The sequence below is a fragment of the Ascidiella aspersa genome, chromosome 7 (genome assembly GCF_963924565.1).
Source record: "Ascidiella aspersa chromosome 7, kaAscAspe10.2, whole genome shotgun sequence".
NCBI lineage: Eukaryota > Metazoa > Chordata > Ascidiacea > Phlebobranchia > Ascidiidae > Ascidiella > Ascidiella aspersa.
The window spans coordinates 11,024,081-11,045,681 of NC_139453.1; the positions used below are offsets into that span (position 1 = coordinate 11,024,081).

Sequence of the window (21,601 nt, forward strand, 5' to 3'; positions counted from 1 at the left end):
GGTTTTAATTTATTGATTCATATAAAAACAACACATAGCTTTTTATAAAATCAAGTTTACAACAAGAAATATGTTACAAAGGATGAAATAAAACAAAACAAACAATTTATGCAGTGGCATTTTCGTAGCAAAAAATCTGTACAGCAAGTTGAAACAAAAGATGAAAAAAAGACTTAATAAAAAATATATTCATTTTTTTGTTGTTGTTGAGACTATAAATTAGTTTAACCTGATTATTAAATAAGCAAATCTGAGTAGCACAAGCTTTAAACCAACGTACTAAGTTTTAGGCGTTGGCAGAAAGAAATTAAATCCCGTTAGTTAAGTTATTTTCAATATCTATTCCCCACCAATATAAAACTCCTCTCGAATATAAAAGTCTTGTCTTAGAGCTAAAATGTAAAAAAAAAATGCTGTCACTAAGTTACAACACAATAGGAAATAAATATTGTAGAAACTTGAGTTTTAAAAGTAAGGGTACATAACCGAACAAGAAATAAAAAGGAGCTAAAACCTTTAGGTTCGCGTTTTTACGACAACAAGTTCACCGAGCATTACCTTCAAAAGGCACGACGGAAATTTAACAAAAAGTAATGAACAAAATCTGTTGATGTTTTTATGCTGCTGGCGACCTTTGCGTGACGTCATTCGCCTGCTTTTGCATAAAATCGATGAACGACCGCCGCTGGCTCTTCGACTCGGTGGTGCAGCCTAGTGGCAGGTGTTTGCTTACCACGGCCCGGTCTGGCATGGAAAAGATTTGTTTTAAAATTTAGAAAGTTGCTCCAAGCGAGCTATTTCGGCACTTATGTTACCGAATCGTAAAGGGTGGCTTTTCTTTGCTGCACCCTGCAGAAAGCATCGAGCGATATTTTCAACTTTGTGTTAAACATGTTACAACTTATGCTTATACTAAAAACTACGTAAGTACTTATTCGAATTTATGCAAGCATATAGGTTTATACCATAAATAAATATAAAAGTTTGTGTTGCCAAAAACCACTATGGATGGCAGATTGGCAAAGGATTTGCTCGGGTGTGTTTATTGATAGTATTGCACACTTTCGGCAATGATGACGTCACAAAGCGACGTCCTATCGTGACGTCAAACTAAAGTCACATTGCGAAAGCTCTCTTTCTTGATATGAAAGTAAAGTAGATGTAATTGGGTTGATTAGGTTTAATCGACTATGCTTTAATTTTTAAGGATGACCATATTTACAACATAAAAAGATTCGCACATTGTTCGATACGAAGGGGGTTTTAAAGTCGATTTCTGTAAACAAGTTGTTAGGGCCTAAGTCAACTGTGAAACGGTTGCCAAAAAATAATTTTGCAGAATTTGGATTTTTGGGAGTGCGCGACAACGACGCAATAATTGTACTTCGTGTAGAAGGTTATATTCTACATTTAATGTTAAAAGTTATCAAAATAGAGTGAGTGCACACCAATCAAGAACTTGGGACTCGTGAAGTTCCAAGTAGTTTACCCGAATCTCAAATCAAGGCAAATAAACCGTTTTCGACACCGCAGCCCTATCCACCACTGCCACAACATTACGCCCACCTTGAAAGTACTCGCCGCTGCGAACGGCCAGCGGTTTCTCGGCTATGCAGAGCCACAACACGGTGTCGGCGCCTTCCTCGGGGCTGCGAAACTTGTGCTTCATCTTGTCGTAGAACTCGGCCAGGCCTCGGCGCGCAGCGGGCGTGTCCACCCAGCCCGGGTGCATGCAGGAGAAGTGTATCTCCGGGTAGTTGGCCGCCCAATGCTCAGTGAGGACAGTCTGCAACGGCGAAGAGGCGTTATATGAGTGAATTGTCTACGAAATCGTTGAAAAAACAGGCCAAAACAGGCCCCTTACTATAGAGTATAGACCACAGTTGTAAAAGTCATTTCGAAGTTGCTTGAGTCAAAGTCAAGTCATTTTTGAAATAACTTCAAGTCCTAGTCAAGTCATTTAGAATAAATCATAAGTCAACTCCAAGTCAAGTTAGAGTTAAAACAAATCAAGTCCTTGTCATGAACATTTAAGCGTTAATTATCAAAATTGGTAAACTATTCCGATTAGGAGAAATAACTCAACCAAAACATAACACAAAACGCGCCATATAGAACGCGAATTGCTTTATGCGTAAAATTTAAGATAAACTATACCCAATTTTATATTATAAAATGTTTGATACAAACACTTTATTTTAAACCAAGTCTTTTGTCGAAAAGACTTATGTCAAGTCAAGTCAAGTCATTTGAAAACATTGAATTAAGTGCAGTTAAGTTATTACAACACCGCAATATACACTTTGTTTCGTGCCAAAAATACGTTGGAGATTTAGCGAGTGTCGCGCCATTTTCCACTAGTCGAGTAAGTGTTATGGCGACGATTATCCACCAAATTTTGAGTTGTCTTAGAAAAATGCGCACGTTTGCGCTTTATTACAGTTAGTTTTCTGAGTATAGGCAAAACTATTGATGCACCCAACAGTCACGATGGACACATGTCATAAATCCATTACGATAGACACATGTCATTACTTACTGTTCCCTAAAACCGACGTATATGCTAACATGTTCTATTTAATCCGGTGTTTATGTCATGAAATAGAGATTAATGCACATCTTCGCGTATTTAAAAAACAAACAAAAAAACGTTGTCTTCCAAAAATGACAGAAAGTTTTGTAATGTATTGAAAATTCCGATCTGCACTATACATCTCCAACTGTACACACTGGCATGTTTTTACATATATATATATATATATTGTAAACGATCGTAATTTACAAAATTAGACGTTGTAATAAAATACGGCGTTCTCGAGTCTAGTTCAATTGCTCTCGTAAGCTTGACGCACTCCTAAAGTAAGACGATTCGCATTCAAACAGTCAAGCAAAGGAACTTCAATGTTTCCGAAACATTCTCAAGTGCCATGTGAACCTACCATTTGTCTCTTGCACTGGCCGTACGCCATTATGCCGTCGTAGGATTCCTTGTCAATGTCGTCAAAGTATTGGTGGTCGACCTTCTGCAGCATCATCCCAGCCGAGGTGACGGTGACCTGAAAAGGATAAAGCGTTTAAGAGTGGACTTCTGATAAAACAATGACCTGTCTGTCCAGGCCGTTTCTTAAGCAAATTTTGTAACGAGTATAGGGCAAATTGCTTTTAAAAGCTTTCTAATAATTCAGTTGGCAAGTTTGTCGTCCGATACGTCACATTTGTTGTTATAACATTTGTTTACCGACTTCCTAGAGCATTATCGGGCTTTTTTCTAAAGCTCAGCATAAATGTAAATATGGCACCAAATCAGGTGGACCGCTAAACGAGCAACGCTGCCGAGGAATAAGTAAAATACTTAAATCCATGAAAAATGATTTAAGATTTTCCGGACACAGATCCTACATGTAAATGAGGAGCGACGTTTAGACGCATTTTTAGACGGCCGTTCGTCACTTTAGGCAAAACCAAACACGGTTATTGAGTTCAGACGCTAAAGAACTATCAACAAAAAATTTGATGAGAATGTAAACATTGGTCAGCACGACCTATGGTGCAACCTGGTGCTTTTCCAAGGTCAAATCGCCGCACGTCAAGACACCGATAAGCCAATGCTCGTTCAAAGCGTATGGTGCTCGAAATTGTGTCGTCGCAAAATTCACAGTTTGGTAATCCAATTTGGCACAACTCTAAAAGTTACGTCGTGAAAAAAATTTTCTGTCGTAATAAAAATAATTGCCTTCGGAGGGAAAGTTTCGACGTCTGACATGTGCGACCCGTTAGCCTGGCACAATATGAACAGAAATAGCAACATTTATATATTCGGAAGACAATAAACATATATGAGCCTAATATCCACCCCAATTTAGTATTGCATCACAATCCGATACAATTATACCTTGAAAATCATCATTACTACTTAATACGGATGGGTCACTTTTCCAGATAACATATGTTTTGCGATACACTTCAGAATTCTTTAAGGCGTACTTGCTAAGAACCACTGGTCAACCCCCCTGAGTATGTATATATAAAAGGGCGTATATCTTTATGGAACCCAAAACCATTGGCAGCAGGTTTCTGCTTGTCGATCACTGTTCCGCTGACGCGTATAGCAACATAAAAAATTATAAGTTTAAAAAATCGAGTAAAACCAAGATCAGACATTTTTTGAGTATAGGGTCACTTTTGCGGCTGGGCACCTTAGAAGGACCTCGCTCTCCTAATGCGCAGTTAAATCGTAAACTAAGACGCTATTCGGACAATCAAAGGATTTTAACCTTAAATCCCCGGGTCAGTATGGGCACAGCCACATGAAAACTTAAGCAGTCGTGAAATTCACCAAATCCTAAAGACAGTTAAAAGTGTTAGGGTAAAGGTCTCAGAGTCTCAGGCCAACACGGTACAGTATACGTTTGGAGCGGCGGGGAGCGCTAAAATTGGATTCAGGGGTAAATGGTGACAATCCATTTACATAAAACACTGGTATGAAATCAAACAACATTAAGGCTTTAGTTCAACCTCAACATTAGCAAAACGAGTAATACAATATTAACCCATCAGTATTACTAAAAGCACCTACGGCTTGTTACGGGGTATGCTGTTTAGTTCAGCAGGGTCAACTTTGTTGTCGAATAAATGGCAAAAGGGTTTGAGAAACAAACGCAATTTCGATTTTTTTCATATATTTCTAAAAAAGCACGCTGAGTGAAAAGGCGGCGAGCACAACTCTCCATCAGCTACACTTAGCAGTTAAATAAAATAACCCGGTATGTACTATTTCGGGGGTCCTGTTATATGTTTTGAATAGGGCCTTTTAAAGTAAAGTTAGGGAATAAACATGTTACAACGTGTTTTCACTTTAGCTTTAAACAATATATGTTTACACAACAAAATTCGTTTCTGGGGTTATTGTTACCGCAACAATAACGCAAAAGTAACAAACGCAAGCTCCACGGGTAGGGTTGTAAAGGGGTGGAAAATTTCCGGGAATTTTGGAAACTTTCCTGGAAACTTTCCGGGAATTTTGAAGGACCCGGGAATATTGGGAATTTTCAAATTTGGCAAATGTTATGTTTAAAACATTTGTTAAATATTTCATCAACCAGACAAAAATATTAAAAACCTATCATAGCATTTCTTTTAATTATAAACACTAATTTGGTGGTAATTAAGAATCAGGCTTAGTCATATTTATTAGGGTTGGCAAGCCTGTCAATTGACCGGTCAAATACAGTCAAATTGACCGCACTTTATTTAACCGGTCAAATACTTCGGAAGCAAATGTTGAAAATTTTATCGAGGGTTGTTTTGTGATTAGGTTTTTAATAATCTTAAGTGTAACTTTTTTAAAGAATTTAAACATAAAATCAGAGGGTTTAGCTAATGCAAACATGTGTGCTGTGGTAATACCGGTACCACAGTAAGTGTTTGTAATAGCAAAAGTAGATTTATTTTGTTTAGTTTAGAATAAATTTATTTCATCTTTTTTAAGTCTTTCAGTCTGTTTTTCTACTTTAGGAGTTACACCACACAGTATAAACTCACTGGCTTTCTTTTACTGTGACATCACAATGGTATACGATGAATTGTGTTTGTCATAAAAAAAATGGAAGTAATAGAATAATTGATTTTGCAGTTCAGGTTTGATTTAAACTCAGCTTTGTAGTGCAGCCACCTTTTGTCAGTAGCTTAGGAGTAAATTTTTACCAGGAAATATGCTTGCAACTTATTGATTATGCTGAGCATTTATAATTTTTTTATCTGTATAGAATTTATCATTGCTAAACTTATGGGTGAGCAAAGACTTTTATTTGTAAATTTTACAACACAATTAAAAGAGGGCAGCAAAGTTGAAGCGCAGTGTCGTTTTTGTGCTAAAGAGTATGCAACCCATGTGGATAGGATGGTTTCACTTTTCTTTTACTTTAGCATACTATGTGTAGTAGTTGGCAGTCAGTATAAATAATTAAGCTGTTAGATTGTGTGCGCTCTGTTCCCTAGTGCTTTTGAAATGCCATGTGTACCCTCTACTGTTTATAAGCATTTTTCCATTGTGAAAAAGGATGGGAAAGTTCCATATATGTGCAAATATTGCTCACAGCTATATGTTAAAAACGCCACTAAACAGCAGAAACATTTGGACAAATGTGACAAGTTTCCAAAGAACTTGAATAAAAGGATGAACACCCAAACGCTTCTGTCTGATGGTGCATCTACATCGGGCATGTCATCAGTATCGACTAGTCCGGCTACGGCATTTTCTGATTCTTCTCCTGCTAGTGGTACCAAGTCATTTGCTGCAACGCGATCCTTGAGTGAAAGTTTCCACATAGATTCCATGAGTACCAGTGTAAAACAGGCCGCAGATGAAAGCTTAGCACAAGCAATATATGCATCAGGGTCACCACTTATGCTGACATCAAATGTGTACTGGAAACGATTTTTTACTGCTATCCGCCCAGCATATTCGCCTCCTAGATATGCATTGAGCACACATTTATTAGAAGCAGAGTATAACCGTGTTCATAATAAGGTAGCTGAGACAATACAAAATGCGGACTGTGTAGCAGTGATATCCGATGGATGGTCTAACATTCGTGGTGAAGGGATTATTAACTACATTGTCTCCACACCACATCCAGTGTTCTTAAAAAGCACTGATTCAAAAGATCAGTGACATACCAGCAAATACATTTCAGAAGAGCTGAAAACCGTCATCAAGACAATTGGTCCCCACAAGGTATTTGCAGTGATTACTGACAATGCTGCCAATATGAAGGCTGCGTGGACAATAATCAAATGACTCATTGGCTGTGCAGCTCACGGAATGAACCTCCTTCTTGATGGCATAATGCAGTTACAAACTGCAAAAACATTGTCCAAGAAAGCCAAAAGGGTAGTGAAGTATGTTAAGGCACCACAAGTTGTATCAGCAAAAAAAAAACCCTAGTTGGGCGCGCCCCTTTTTTTTAGTTATACATAGTACTTTTAATCTAAACAGTATAAGACCATTATTTTCCTGTTTCAATATCAAATTAAGATTGTTTTAAAAGTTTCCGAAAATTTCCCAAAATTCCCGCTAATTCCCAAAATTTCCATGGAAAGTTTCTGCTCTGAAAATTCCCGGGAATTTTACAACCCTATTCACGGGGCTATATTAGGGCAACTGTAATGCCGGGTTATAAATTTATCCACAGTCAAGCCTTTTCGAGAAAGCTTTTTCGAGAAGCTTTGAACCGGTGAAGCAACTTTGTTCCTTTGCAAAATCGAGAAAGGCAACTTTTCATCGCCGAAGGTTGTCTGCGCGTAAGAAGCCCAACGCGTAAACAGACGGCAAAAAACACCAGCCCAAAGCCATTTCTCGAAAACTTTTCGAGCTAATCACAACGTCGTTCACGTCTCGCCCGATGGGAATTCCCCGCAATAAATAACGCTCAACATGAGGTATTTCGCGCAACACGAAATTAGTAACCGCCCGGCGGTCTAACGTTGCGTGAGTTCGCGCGGGGCTAATTTGCGGCATTTTTATTTGGTGGGAGATAATGGATTTTATAGTGGCTTCCAATTCGTGCTAAATTTTCTATTTTTAGACAGATTACTACCGATCGCGGCAATTTAGTAGATGGAGAATTTATTTATTTTCAGCGATTAGAAATTAGGCATGCGAATTTGTACTGAAAGACCGGAAAATGTTCTTTCTTCTATTTATAGCAAAAAGAGGAATGAAAATATTTTATTTTACACAGAATTGATTTGCAATCTAGTTTAAAAATACCTCTTACTCAGTCACTTTAAAAAAATTTATTCAGTCAGTTTACAATTTTTTACCTAAAGTAAAAATTTTTTTACCTAACATATCCAAACTTATTTGTCACATTCAAAGCAATTCTACTTTGTTATTGGTTGAATTGTAAGCGATGTAATAAAATAGTTTAAACACTTGAATCAGCCAAAAATAGGCCCGGGTCGTATAACAATTACGGGTTATCATACTCTGGCAACGTACCAGGCAAATTTTGCAGTTTTTTACCAAATAAAACTGCAAACACGACGCTTTTAACATTGATTTGGTAAAACAAAGCAAGCCGTCAGCTAAATACGTTCTGCGGTCGAACACAAGCCCCGTGAGCCTTTTAAGTCTCACGTCAGCAAACCTAATTGAATGATTGCTTTGAAAGTGGTAGTATACGGTGGAACATGTCCAGTTACCGAAATGTGAGTCGCTTCATTGGCCCAGAACTGAGCCCTTTCTATTTTAAAACCAAATCGTTTCACTGACCCGCAGTACTTCAAAGTGTAACTGAATGTTAGATATTGTTTGCGACAATGTATGTGAATTGGCTATTTTGCAGTTTTCCATATAAGCTGAAAAAGTTTGAAAACATCTGTTGTAATTCGACAGCGTATATGTATCCTTTGAAATTACCTATAGTTTGAAAACCTCAGATTTAAACGAATTCCGCCAAAAAAGTCATGAGGATGATACGCAACATCGTGAAGGGTTCCTTAAAACTTTTGTTTCTACATTTGGCCTGTGGCCGAAGGTTGCCCACCCCTGCGACATCGTATACCATCACAAATTACCCACAGTTAAATAACGCAGTTCTCTTAACGGACCCTTTCCCAAACAAAACAAAAAACAACGAAAAGGTGACACGCAACATCGTTAAGCGTTCCTTAAAACTTTGTTTCTACATTTGGCCTGTGGCCGCAGGTTGCCCACCCCTGCGACATCGTATACAATCACAAATTACCCACAGTTAAATAACCACAGTTCTTTAAAGCGGACCCACCTCCCTAACAAAACAAAAACAACGGAAGGATGACACTTAACATCGTGAAGCATTCCTTAAAACTTTGTTTCTACATTTGGCCTGTGGCCGCAGGTTGCCCACCCCTGCGAGATCGTATACCATCACAAATTACCCACAGTTAAATAACGCAGTTCTCTTAACGGACCCTTTCCCAAACAAAACAAAAACAACGAAGGGATGACGCGCAACATCGTGAAGCATTCCTTAAAACTTTGTTTCTACATTTGGCCTGTGGCCGCAGGTTGCACACCCCTGTGACATCGTATACCATCACAAATTACCCACAGTTAAATAACGCAGTTCTCTTAACGAACCCTTTCCAAACAAAACAAAAAACAACGAAAAGGTGACACGCAACATCGTTGAGCGTTCCTTAAAACTTTGTTTCTACATTTGGCCTGTGGCCGCAGGTTGCACACCCCTGTGACATCGTATACCATCACAAATTACCCACAGTTAAATAACGCAGTTCTCTTAACGAACCCTTTCCAAACAAAACAAAAAACAACGAAAAGGTGACACGCAACATCGTTGAGCGTTCCTTAAAACATCTGTTTCCACATTTGACATATGTCCGCAGGTTGCACACCCCTGCGACATCGTATACCATCACAAATTACCCACAGTTAAATAACGCAGTTCTCTTAACGGACCCTTTCCCAAACAAAACAAAAAAACGGAAGACGATGCGCGTCATCATGGAGAGTTTCTTAAAACGTTTGTTTCTATATTTCACCCGAACGCCACACGTACGCCATCATAGATTACCCAGTTCGTTTAAGAACCGCAGTTCTCAACGACTTCTTTCCCCCCAAAAAAACTTAAAGAATAACACGCAGCATCGTTCCTTATTCAGTTTGTTCCTATATCCATAAACAATACCTACCACGCGCGGCTTTCTGGTGCTGCGTTTGATCAGCGGCAGCAGTCCCTGGGTGAGCAGATAGGGCCCCAGAGAGTTGGTGGCAAAGGTGGCCTCGCGTCCGTCGCCATCTTGGGTCCGCTCCAGCTCGAGAATCATCTCACCGGCGTTATTGACCAGAACGTCTAGCTGCTGGTGGGTGTCGGCGAAACGGCGAGCGAAATCGGCGACCTCGCGCGCCCGCGACATATCGAGCACGTGGAGGTGGACTTTCTGAGGAACAAAAGGCGGGAATCTTGGGTTAGTTTTTTATTTGTTATTTTTTCGACGTTTTAATTTCTAAATCACGAAAGCGGGAATGTGTGGAGATTTGAGTATTTTTCTCTTATTTTTATCAAAAAAAGGTGTTTTTTTATTTTATACTCGGAATTTAAGATAAAATTCTGTTTAGGGCAGGTCCATGGACTCCTTGGGGCTACGGGGACTTATTTTCCGGGGTCCAATGAATCCAAATTGAAATATTATGTATAATTCTAAATATTGAATGACGATTTCAAAATAAAAGGGTTTAATTGAAAAAAAAGCTTAAGCGCCTTTTTCCTAAATGTGTTAAGCCTTCATTTCTGTTTCACATTTGTTGAACCGAAAACAGCATGTTTCCTTAGACTACTTGTTTTATGACGTCACATCTACAAATTTCATTCGGACCGTGTTCAACGCAAAGCCAAAGGTTTAAGAACCCCTAGTTGAAGGGAAACATTCTTGGCATCGGGTTTTGGAAATGTTTGTGGATTTTCTGCAAATCGAAACCAAAAATTATTTAATGATCTTAAATGACGACACGCCTAAAATAGTTTCGCGCTGTCCAAGGGCTGTGAAGCCCATTTTTAGAAAAAGTATAGTGAGCGCTTTGAGGAAAAATACATACTAGAAATTCGAAACTTTAATATAACGTCGTTTACGAATCAAACTAGCAGTTTAGAGCGTCCACAATATGTAATTGAACTTAGTTAATCTTAGTCGGTTTACCTTTTTGGTTTCGAAGAAAAGCATTTAAGCTTTAAAAGGACGTGTAAAGTAATGTTTCGCGTATCGAAAATCGTTTAGGTCTTCTCGCTTAAAACCACAGATTATTTTTATTTGAACTTGCGAGCGGGTTGAAATATCGAACTATGGCGTTACATAAAGCACTGCTCTTTGTGGATCGTTGACGTAGTTTGTTGTGGTGGTATTTGCCGACTGAGACCACCCTAAGGTCAAGTGGATACAGTCACGCCTGAAACCTTAGCTGTGCGATTATGTAACAAAACCTAATAAGTAAACAGACTAAAGTTAGAAATGTTATGAGTAATTTGAACACAAGTTAATTTTTCTCAATGCCTTCGGCTACTTTAAGCGGAGGGAAATGCTAATTGGCTGTTTTTGCATTAAACCTTGCAGCATTTGCCTTGCAGAATTTTTGGCGTTAACACAAGTTGCAAAAGTACGTTACACCACCGTTCGACTAGTTCGTGACATTTTACATATTTGAAGGTTGAGTAAACACCTGTAAATGCATGACCTTAAATTGGAGATAAATTCAATCATCCTGCAATGGATGCGCTTCGAAAGCAACACCGTGCAAATAAAAATTATGTCCGTTCCGCAGCCAAAATAGTAAAAGGCAAGTTTTGTTAGGTGGTTATTCATTTTATATACTCGGTATCACTATATGGAAACATCAGGCGATTACGGCTAACATTAAAATGTAATGTTTGATTAAAACGTATATCCCATTTTTTGACGGGTTGTTTCTTCAACAAAAAAAAATAATCATAGAAACAAAAATACTGGTTTAAAACAAGTGTTTCAAGATACCGCATTTTGGTTTGAACCTAATAAAGAACGTATAGCGCATTCAACCGCATTCCTGGCAAATTCTTGTTCTAAATTGGTTTCACGAAACTGTTAAATTCAGTAGCACGCGGTAAAGCGCTGCTGTGTCAACAGCGCGAACACTCTCGGCGACAAGTTTAACGAAAATGAAGGCGTCAGGACCAAATCCCCGCGTTTGATGTGCGCACAGAAGTCCACCAACCGTGGCAAAGAGCTTCTGTAGGCACATTTTAGGGTTCGGCTAATAACTTACAGGAATGCGACTTGCCCGTCTAAGCGACTTATCTAGTGTCACCAATAGGAAGAAAAAGTGACTTGACGCCGACTGTGAAGCCGACTGCAAAAGCGGTTCATTGCTGTTGACTGACGGCGTTCTATGTGGGATTATATCAAGGTAAAGCGATAACAGGCCAGTTTTTCGCAGTCCGGTTTTTGTTTCTACTTGTTTTTGTTTCGTTTTTGCACGGAAACTTGGTGTAAAGCAGCACCCGACTGACTTGAAAGCGTTTTTTGCAAACCGGTCTCCACTGTGGATGTTGTTTGTTGTTTGCACGGTTTGGGTAAACAAATTTGCCAAGTCCTGTGACAGCAAGTGGGGTAAAACCATGCCCTAGTGCCGGTTGTTCAAACGAACGAAGGGTGCAAATAGGCACAAAAACGTGTGTAACGTTAAATGTTAACTTGCCTCTGCTGCGAACAGCACTAAATAACATTCTTTATTTTTTGGAGGTAATGGCTTGATGATGATATGTCACGAGTTTTCAGAAGGTCGGAAATTAATGAAAAATGGAAAATGAAAAAAAAAATGATGCAATCCACGGGGCCATAAGTATTTTGGTTCCAACTGTTCAACCAATTTCACAAGTAGGCCAAATAAATAAAAAATATTGGTCGCCAGTCCTGCTGGTATTGGAAACAAAGATATTGACGTATTGAAATAGGTATGAGGAAAATTGGCCGAAGTTTAGCGGCATAAAAAGTTTAAAATAATTTAAAGAAAATCTTTCGATTATAATTTAAAGAAAATCTTTTCGTTTTCTAATTCAATACCACGCGCTTATATCCACACTGAAGTAAATAAACCGGGTGTCAAAATAAAGTGGAAATTTTTCTCAAATTTTACCATTTTTTATAAAAAACAATTTTAAAAATATACCGATTAACAGTGTTTTATTCGAACTGATTCTAATGAGATGGAAAAATATTCCAACGACATTACGAACCCAGATAAAAATTGACCGGGTATCAATAAGAAGAGTACAATTGTTTACGTTTTCCAAAAAACATTATTATTTACAGCGTTACCAATCGGGGGGTAAGTGGAAATATTTTTTTATTTTCTACCTCGTTTCCGGTTTCGGCCGCGATTGCGTTCCGCGCCTTGGTGCCGCGTTCCTCGTTGCGACAAACCATGTGCACTTCGCCGCCGCGCGCAGCCACCTCTTTCGCTGTAGCGAAACCGATCCCGCTGTTGGCACCCGTGATCATGAACACGTGACCGGTGACGTCAACGTCCAGCGCGTCGTTGGCGAAACTCTTGGCCGCCGAAGCGTAACTGTTGCTGCAAGAAAAAGGAACTGGTAAAAGTTGGGAATCTTCGATACTGGGATGTCCGATAATGTCGAATCGGACCCAGTTCGGTAATCGACCGATACCAGACTAATATCGGTACCCGATACCGTATTGTTGTCGATATTTAGCCATGCAACTCAGGGTTTTGATTCCAACATTAACAAAAAAAAAATTAAATAGTATAATATAACGGTATAAAGAGACTATATGGTTAGACAACAGGTTGAACGTATCGACGTAATTTACCTAATATATTATAGGTTTATTTTTTTCGTGAAACAATTCAATAAAAGGTTTTCTGATTTTCTGAATCAACAAGGTGTTTACATTACTCAATACTTACACTATACCGACTGGTTACAGTTAATTGTCTCTAAATTTAACGCACGAACATAGCTAGTCGATTTCAAAAACGCATTTAAAAACAACATACAAGAAAACAGGACGTTAAGATGCACAACCACAAAAAACTTTCTTTCACAACCACAAAAAACTTTCACAAAGTCTTTAGGGAAAGTCCTTAGCATTTCAAGGCCACGAAACTGAAAAGCTAATGTCGGCCGTGGATATTTTTTCTTTCGATCGTTCTGACGCTATTCGCCGAAAGATATGCGCGTTTTGAGGCCTGATGAGACTTCTAAACCAAGAAAACTTCGATTCCTAGACATTGTGTTTGGCAAAGTTTTTTTTAGATACGAGGTTATGGTCACCCCTAAAAACGCCAGGCCTGCGTGCAAGCCCCTCATTGGCGTCAAACGAGCAAAACCGCACCTGAAGATAAAACAAACTCCCGTCGAATTTCGAACCCTATTTTACAGCGAAAGGCACTTAGACCTTGACCGTATGGGTAAGATAACAAAGCGAGCAGTGACAAATATGCATCAGGTATACGGGGGATCAGTAAATTGCCGAAGTTAGGGTTCGCCAAGTATGCCAGATCTTGTCTAAAATTCTTAAACGACCCTTTACAGCGTAATAGGCATCCTCCGTTTATGCATATTTATGTTTGTTCGATGGCAAATAAACATTACACACTCTTATAACTGATGGGATACTAAAAAATTCGAAGGCGGTAGTTACAGGATTTGACAAGCATGATTTACTAATCAGCTATTCCTACTGCTGTTATTTTCGTGACGTTGCATTTTTTTCACTTTTCTGTCAGCTTGTAGCGTCATCAGGTGTTTCCCCACCCCATCAGTGGCTCGGTTAATTCGTTACGTATGATTGCTAATTTGACGCACTTAAACATGTTTTCTAGTACACGCCAAAAATAAAAAAGAAGCGAAATTCCAGATTAAAATTCAAGGTCGTTTCAGTAGCATTATATCGAAAACCATGGCATAGCGATATATGTCTATATAATTAACCGCAATGAAAAAAAATCACATATTTAAATTAAAGTGTAATTTGATTTCCGTATAGGGGACAACTGATAGAAACAGCAAGTAACGTACGACCTTTAAAAAAAATTAAAAAAAAAAAAAACTTTAAAAAATCAAAACGCACTAACAGGCTATTTTCCATGAACATTTCCAAATAGGCAAGGCTCAGCTTTTAATTTATGCCTTGGTTTCTAACCAAAATCCAGTATTTCTAGAAAGCAGTGATGGGGTATCTCTTCTAACCCTTATTCTATGCCAATTTTACCCCAGTTACCGTTGCTTTTACTGTCCTAGCGTCCAGTACTTTTCTCACAAAAATAGTAGATTTCCCAAAACTTTATTGGTTGGAAATTTTTCCCCAACGGTCCCGAGTCAAAAAAAGGTGAACTTGTCTGATACGCTTTATTGAGAAGTGTTTTGGTTTGATTACAAATAACGTTTGGCTTCGTGTTCCGAAAACTCCGAGATTGTTTTTTTTTCACTGACTGAACCACAGTGATGTATTATACGGGGTTTCCACGAAAATTGTAACGTAACAAATCGACTTTGACGCCAAAGCTGTAACGATCTACCTGCTGCTTTGCAATCTTACACTAAACAAACAGTTGTTCGAATTTGGGTGGCTTGGCTTTAACTACAGGCCCTACTGTTTACGGACTAAATGAAATGGTTCGCGAGAACTGTGATGGTTAGGAGTTGAAAACGTTTCGCACGACTTCTTTGTAAAACTTATTTTTAATTATAACCTGTAACATAACGTTTTTTAGTAGCACAACAAATCGCAGACAACAAAATTCCCAGCGTAAAGATTAGGAATTTTGTTTTTGAAATCAAGTATTGTCTGCCGCCTACATGTATATTTCTTATTTGTAAGGCCGTTGACAGTTTTTTTAGCTAATATGTATCCAGTTACTTACGTAGTGTCGTAAAGAAGACCTTTCGAAAAGAGCATTAGCTTTCTGTAGCCGTCCATTGCGGGTTTGGCAGTGTCGATATTAGTTCACTAATATCAACAAACACTTAAATACCTGTATTCCTGTAATATCGAAATCAAAAGAGTTACAACACTGAATATATTTTAATTAAGCAAAAGCATCGCAGACACGTACATTTAATTTCTGCTCTAAAAATAGGGAGTTGGTCGCGTTACTAGTTTAATCGGCATATACTTTATTCTGGTAACTTTCTTCGAAGGATAGTTACACGAAGTATCTATAACTGGCGCTATGCGAATGCTGTGGTTTATTATTACGTCAAATACCAGTAATAGGTTATTTAACTAACTGTTATATTATTAATATTATTATTACTCACTTTTTACAAACTATTACCCACGCCTTTAGATATTTGTAACTAGTTGAGAAGATCGTGAAAATCGGCCAAGCTAAATTAGGCCTGTAAATGTTTGAGGTTACCTTTGGTAAAATATGCGCGCAGTTACCGTTTTTCTTTTGCGCAACTCAAACAAAGGCAAGTGTTCATAAACTACTTTCGAATGCTGTTCAGGATTGTTTGCGCCCTTCCGTAAAAGAAAACGTCAGAATATATAATGTCTTAGTGGTAGCATCAAATCTTCGGCTCCCAAATTTAGGTTATTTTGCCCAATCAAAAGGAAAACGACAGGTTTTTTTTTTGACTAATGTAAATGCTCGTAGAACCTCTCTAACTTAATAAGGCTGGTTTAGTGTTGTTTGGACTTAACCACTTGACGCTAATACACAAATTAAAAACAGCAATGAAAACTGTTGGGTCCATGACGTAAAACAACTATAACCTGCTTTCTGCATTTAACAAAAAACACATAATTCAATAAAAGTAAGTCCGTGAAGAAGCAAAAATCAGCTTTGATGATAACAGCCTTACACACCGACGAATATATACTCGTGTTTGATGCTTGCCGACACGGTTCAAGCACTTTGCATGTAACCGTCTAACTCCCCAAAGACATTTTTCTATTACCACTTGCAACTTGTGCCAAACAGATTCAGCTACTGGCCTGTCTAGTCTCTGGTTTCACCTCAAACAATGGTCTTCGAAATAGCTCGTCTATTGTGACGACACAGCCAAGCTCGAAACGCATCATTTTTGCTTCTGCAACGGCTGAGCTACAGTATTTTATGACAAGGCAAACAGCCCACGCTCGTTTTAGCAAAGTTACGTTTGCGGCGTCTGCTGTTTTTTTGATTTGGAACTGCTTCGCAAAGAAATCGCTGAACTCGTGTTTGTAAGCTAGTCGCCAGTAACACGCCTCTACTTAAACCAGCGTTTGGACAGCAATTGTCTGCCTCATTTCATCACTTGAAAACGTCACTGCTCTATCTCGCGTTCCATAAGAAACGTGAGTATCTGTGATTTGACAATGGTTATTTGCAAACGCACCTTGTAATTTAACAGCCGCCAAAAGGCTAGCCGCCCCACAGCTATTGTTCCAGTCCAACTGCCTACCATGCAGTAAAAGTTGCTAAGAGACAAACTATGATATAAATTAAAGTAGCGGGCAAGACTCGTTTAAACCCATCATGAAAACCGTTAAAGTTCTTGCAAAGGGCCACCTATGACATGAGTTAATAACATGTTAATAAGGGTAAAACACCTAACACGAAATACTACAGCATGGGTGCATGTTAGGGGTTAAGTGTGACATAGTCTCTGAGCTGTTGCGCACACGCACGTAGGCTATATTTACGCACTGTTGATGCTTTTAGCATGTAACAGTATAGATATATGAACTAATTATAGCGCAAACGTAAACACGCGGTTGTATATACGTTTGGGAGACTTCCGCATTTTGAGCTTGCCGTAAAGCTGCTGTAGTGCTATTGGAATGTAAATACACATCACTTGTCTGTCGCTATTACACCAAGTTACAGCTTGCGTCATTTCGTTGGGAATAAACTGCTATTACAGTAGGGTTAACATTTTTGATGGGGCAAATTTCGGGCACATTTTTAACAATTTCCAAAGTAACATCTATTGGTACCATTAATGTACCAATAAATAATATATTGACTCAATTTACCGAAACAAAACCGCTCTTTTCTTATTTTACCCACTAAACGTGATTGGTCAGTGTGAAAATTCCTTAACGTGCGCAAATGGGAATCTTGAAATTTCGAAAATGTCAGAAAGGTCGGGACGTATGACAATCCTATATTTCAGGCAGACGCCCGACGAATCCTACTATAAAGCCTTCAGTGGTTTCTTACTGCCTGAATATCGACAAGGCGCGTGTTTTGTGGCTTTTAAGGCGTTTAATCGCGTCTGCTTCTACTTTGAAATTCGACATCGACATTAGGATTGGCATTTACAGCAGCAAACTTTATGCTCATTGATATATGCTCCTTCGTCCTTGCAAATAAGCTTTGTCAATTACATCGAACGACAAAGATTGATGTTTCAACTCTTTTATTATAGGCAAAACCGACTGATCAATTAAGGGATTTCTATAAGATAACAGTTCTATCCATTGCTTTCGGCTCTGACGTGGTATTTATTTTGTATATAGTTAGCTGTATTTGCCCGTTTTTATGTCTTCCTAATTGTTCTAGATATACAGGTATTGACACTCATGTCTAACCCTTTCTTTTAACAGACTGCAGCGCAATTTGGGAACTCTAATATAAAGTTATCATTTATGTTGAGTAACCAAGTCACTCTGCAAGCGTGCCAAGTATTACTACTCACTAATACATGAATACTACTATTTCTCGCGATGAACCGGTTGTAAAATTTTAACAATGAAGGTTGTTTGGTAATTATGCTTCAGCCTTCAAAAGGCAATCAATTTTCACGCCTAACTTCAATTTAATAAACCCGTCGTTTATGAGGTAGTTAAACGAGAAAGTTTGTTTCGCCGTTAAATGGCTTTATCAACTATGTAAAGCGTTTGCTTCAAAACGAATTTTGCAGCAAAAACAGCTCAATAAATTGACAGACATCTGCCATGTTGCTGTGAAAATATTTAATGCAATATTGACCTACTAAACATTAGTAATTGTATGTCGAATTGTATAACGTAAAGATCTATTCTATATTTTAGTATTAGACAGGCAACAACACGGATTTTGTGTTAGCGGCATTTGAAAACATCTGATTCTAAATATAGAAGCGCGCATGGGTTAGCAAACCTTGTTAACCCTACTTGCAATAAGTGCTTTGTTTGCTTGTTCTACTTTCTAGACATGCGGTAATTCTTACTTCTATTGACTCTGAAGGTCACAGAAAATCGCTGACTTTGCTTTAACTTGTGAGGTTACTGTAAGGCATATACCCCAAAAGGCACAAGATAGCGTATGCAGCCGCGAATTGATTGGGAGTTCAAAAGACGACGGAGCAATATATTTGCGACCCGTTTACCGTTGAATAAAAACGCCCGATATAGGGACTTAGTCCGTCACGAAAAATCTAGTCATGGCGTATTGTCGGTTATCTCAATTCTAAACTACCTCAAAGGATACCTTTTTTCGTGTCACCATATACTCGCTATTATAACATAATTGCAGTATCTGAAATCCTTTACAGCATCTCAAATCGAAAATCATTTCATGTTGAGAATAATTCCCCATTAGTATACTACAAATAATATTCAATTATTACCATTTTTCACTAATCGTCGACGAGATATAGACGAATGCGAATTGTATTACATAGTAACACAAGGATAATCAAGTTTTCTGAACAACAATTCGAATGACCATGTATTAAGCTTATGTTAGGCGGCGTGCAAAACCTCCGTTTTCAATAAAAACTTCTACATACACATCTTAGCACCACGTATAGGGCGTCGTTTAACTGCAATATACGGCATTTAACCTGAACTGAAAAACTGGCTGAATCTCCGTCAGAAAATGTCGCATCAAAATACAGGTAAAAATAACACGATTGGAAATCCCGCTTTCATATTTAGGGAAAATCATTTCTACATTAAAAAATAGGAGACGATAGGAAGGCGGTAACCACCTTTTTTGATGTCGTGATAAAATGACCCCTATTCTAACTTCCATGTGATAACATCGCTATTAACGGAAGGCCGGTTTGTCGGGGCGGACATGGTCGATTACCTAAGCCCACTTGTTTTTACGAGGCCGATCCATCACGAAACTTCGCGGACGTTATTACTTTAATCTAAGCCTTTAATTTTCCCCGCCATTAAAGGCAGGAGATGACCATTGCCGCTTCCTCCCGAAAACCAACGCAGGAGGTTGCAAAGCGGAAAATATTGGGGGGATTTTGTTGTGTAAGCCGAAAAGCGGCTTACGAAAATAGCGCAAACATAAACAAAAACGTAAATAAATAAGCATTATAATAGCAACGTGCTGCACCTCGAAGCTGTATATGTACGACGTTCTCTTGCAGGCACAAGTCACAACATTGCAAGGGACACAACGTGAAAAAAAATATTGGGCCATGCATGCTAACTGTAATCTTGCTATTGTAATTTCTATGACAGTGATTCTCAAACATTTTTGTCATACGCCACCTTTGGCAACAAACCTTTTGGATTTGCGACGCACCAAACAATAGGAATTTGTGTGACTCCCTTGTAAAAATTTGCAACCCACCAGGGCGTCGCGACGCACAACTTGAGAACCGAAAATACGAAAGCATTAGCCTGAAAGTTATTATGAAAGTGGATTACTGCCAATATCGTACTATTGAGAACATACAATACGCAAGTTCGCATCTATTAAAAAACTAAGTAACAAAACTTTTTTCTATCCTGGGCTGCATTCAATGTTGCCTATAGGTTTTATGTTAAGCAGACAGCTATTGCGCTTAAATACGAAACTACATAATTGTTTTATTGCTTCTTGATAAACATAAATTTCATCTGTGACATATTAAGCAGTACTGCACCAGGCAAGCTTCGTTTGGCATCAACGTTATTTCGTTCGAAATTTACAACGAAATTAACATCGCTAATTGAACCAGCAAGCAATGGAACATTGTCGAAAGTAGTCCCAATGCAATTTTTAAAGCCCGGGGCGAGACATTATCCCTCATAGTATGCAAATCTGGTGTTTAATTTATCTCATGATTTATTTGGCAAAAAACATCGATTAAGCTTTAATAACATTGCCATAAAGCATTATTAATCAAACAACTTGAACAATTTGTCTCTTTAGGGCGGGGGTGAAAGTATAATAATTTTCTCATCAGAACGATGAAAAAATTTATTACCAGAACACTTGTCACTTTTGAGGTATCATAAAGCGACGTCCGAAACAAGCAACCTTTGGAAACCTCAGGATGGTATGCAACAGGGTGTAAATTGGTCCGATGAATATCAATAAATTGAAATACATTGGGCCTGTAGAACTGAAATCAAACTAAGTCAATACGATTTCTTTATTTGGATTGCTGTTCACTGAAAGGTGACACTAACCTCGACTTTCTGTTAACAGATAACTGTCGTAAACCTTGTTGTAACTAGAATAACGGTTTATACATCAGCGCTGGTTGACACATCCTTAGGAGCTGCGAAGTACAAGGTTAAACAAGTATGTGTTGTACCCTTATTGAAAATATATAATAATAAGCATTTTAAATACAAAAACCTGCCTATAAATTTCAATTAAGTTTGCCGTTGAGTAAGAAATTGTCTTAAACTGCCTTTACAAAAACATATTGTAGTTGCTCACAAAAGCAAAGTAAATTTCTAGTTTACTACTGAAGTGAAGTTCGCATAACCAATTTAAAAATATTTATCTTATCGTAATGTTCCTTGCTTATTTCCGCCTTTACCATTTGAAAAACGTCTATTTGCGTGCTTCGATGCCGAATTAAAGAGTATTTGAATGCCTCAAACTCAGCATCTTCTCAACTGCAATTAACAGCGGCCGTTACAGCACTGATCTGCGGCACCGCAGCCCGCGCCCTATTATACACAAGTCGTTGCACCTTTGACGATTCAGACCGCAACCATCCTGAACGGAAAGTACCACGTTTTAAGGCTTGAAAACCGCGCCACGTTTTTACGCCGCGGCCGTGCGCTAAATCGCCGGGAGACGTGCGCCACAAACTGAAGGCCAAGGGAATTTGGAAAAGTTGGAAATCCGGGCGACGCTATTTTGTACCTTATCACATATCACGTTTTG

At 38.5% G+C, this 21,601-nt stretch overlaps 1 protein-coding gene across 1 annotated transcript; it reads right to left on the minus strand.

The window, feature by feature from the left end:
- Nucleotides 1-406: 406 nt before the first annotated feature.
- Nucleotides 407-15,542, minus strand: LOC146137768 (dehydrogenase/reductase SDR family member 12-like). The gene is made up of 6 exons (XM_083393976.1): nucleotides 15,422-15,542; nucleotides 12,892-13,108; nucleotides 9,697-9,945; nucleotides 2,940-3,056; nucleotides 1,567-1,786; nucleotides 407-744 (listed from the first exon to the last, which is right to left on the minus strand). The coding sequence occupies exons 1-6, from the start codon at nucleotides 15,475-15,477 to the stop codon at nucleotides 617-619; spliced, it is 987 nt and encodes a 328-aa protein (XP_083250102.1). The 5' UTR covers nucleotides 15,478-15,542; the 3' UTR covers nucleotides 407-616.
- Between the last annotated feature and the right edge of the window lie 6,059 nt (nucleotides 15,543-21,601).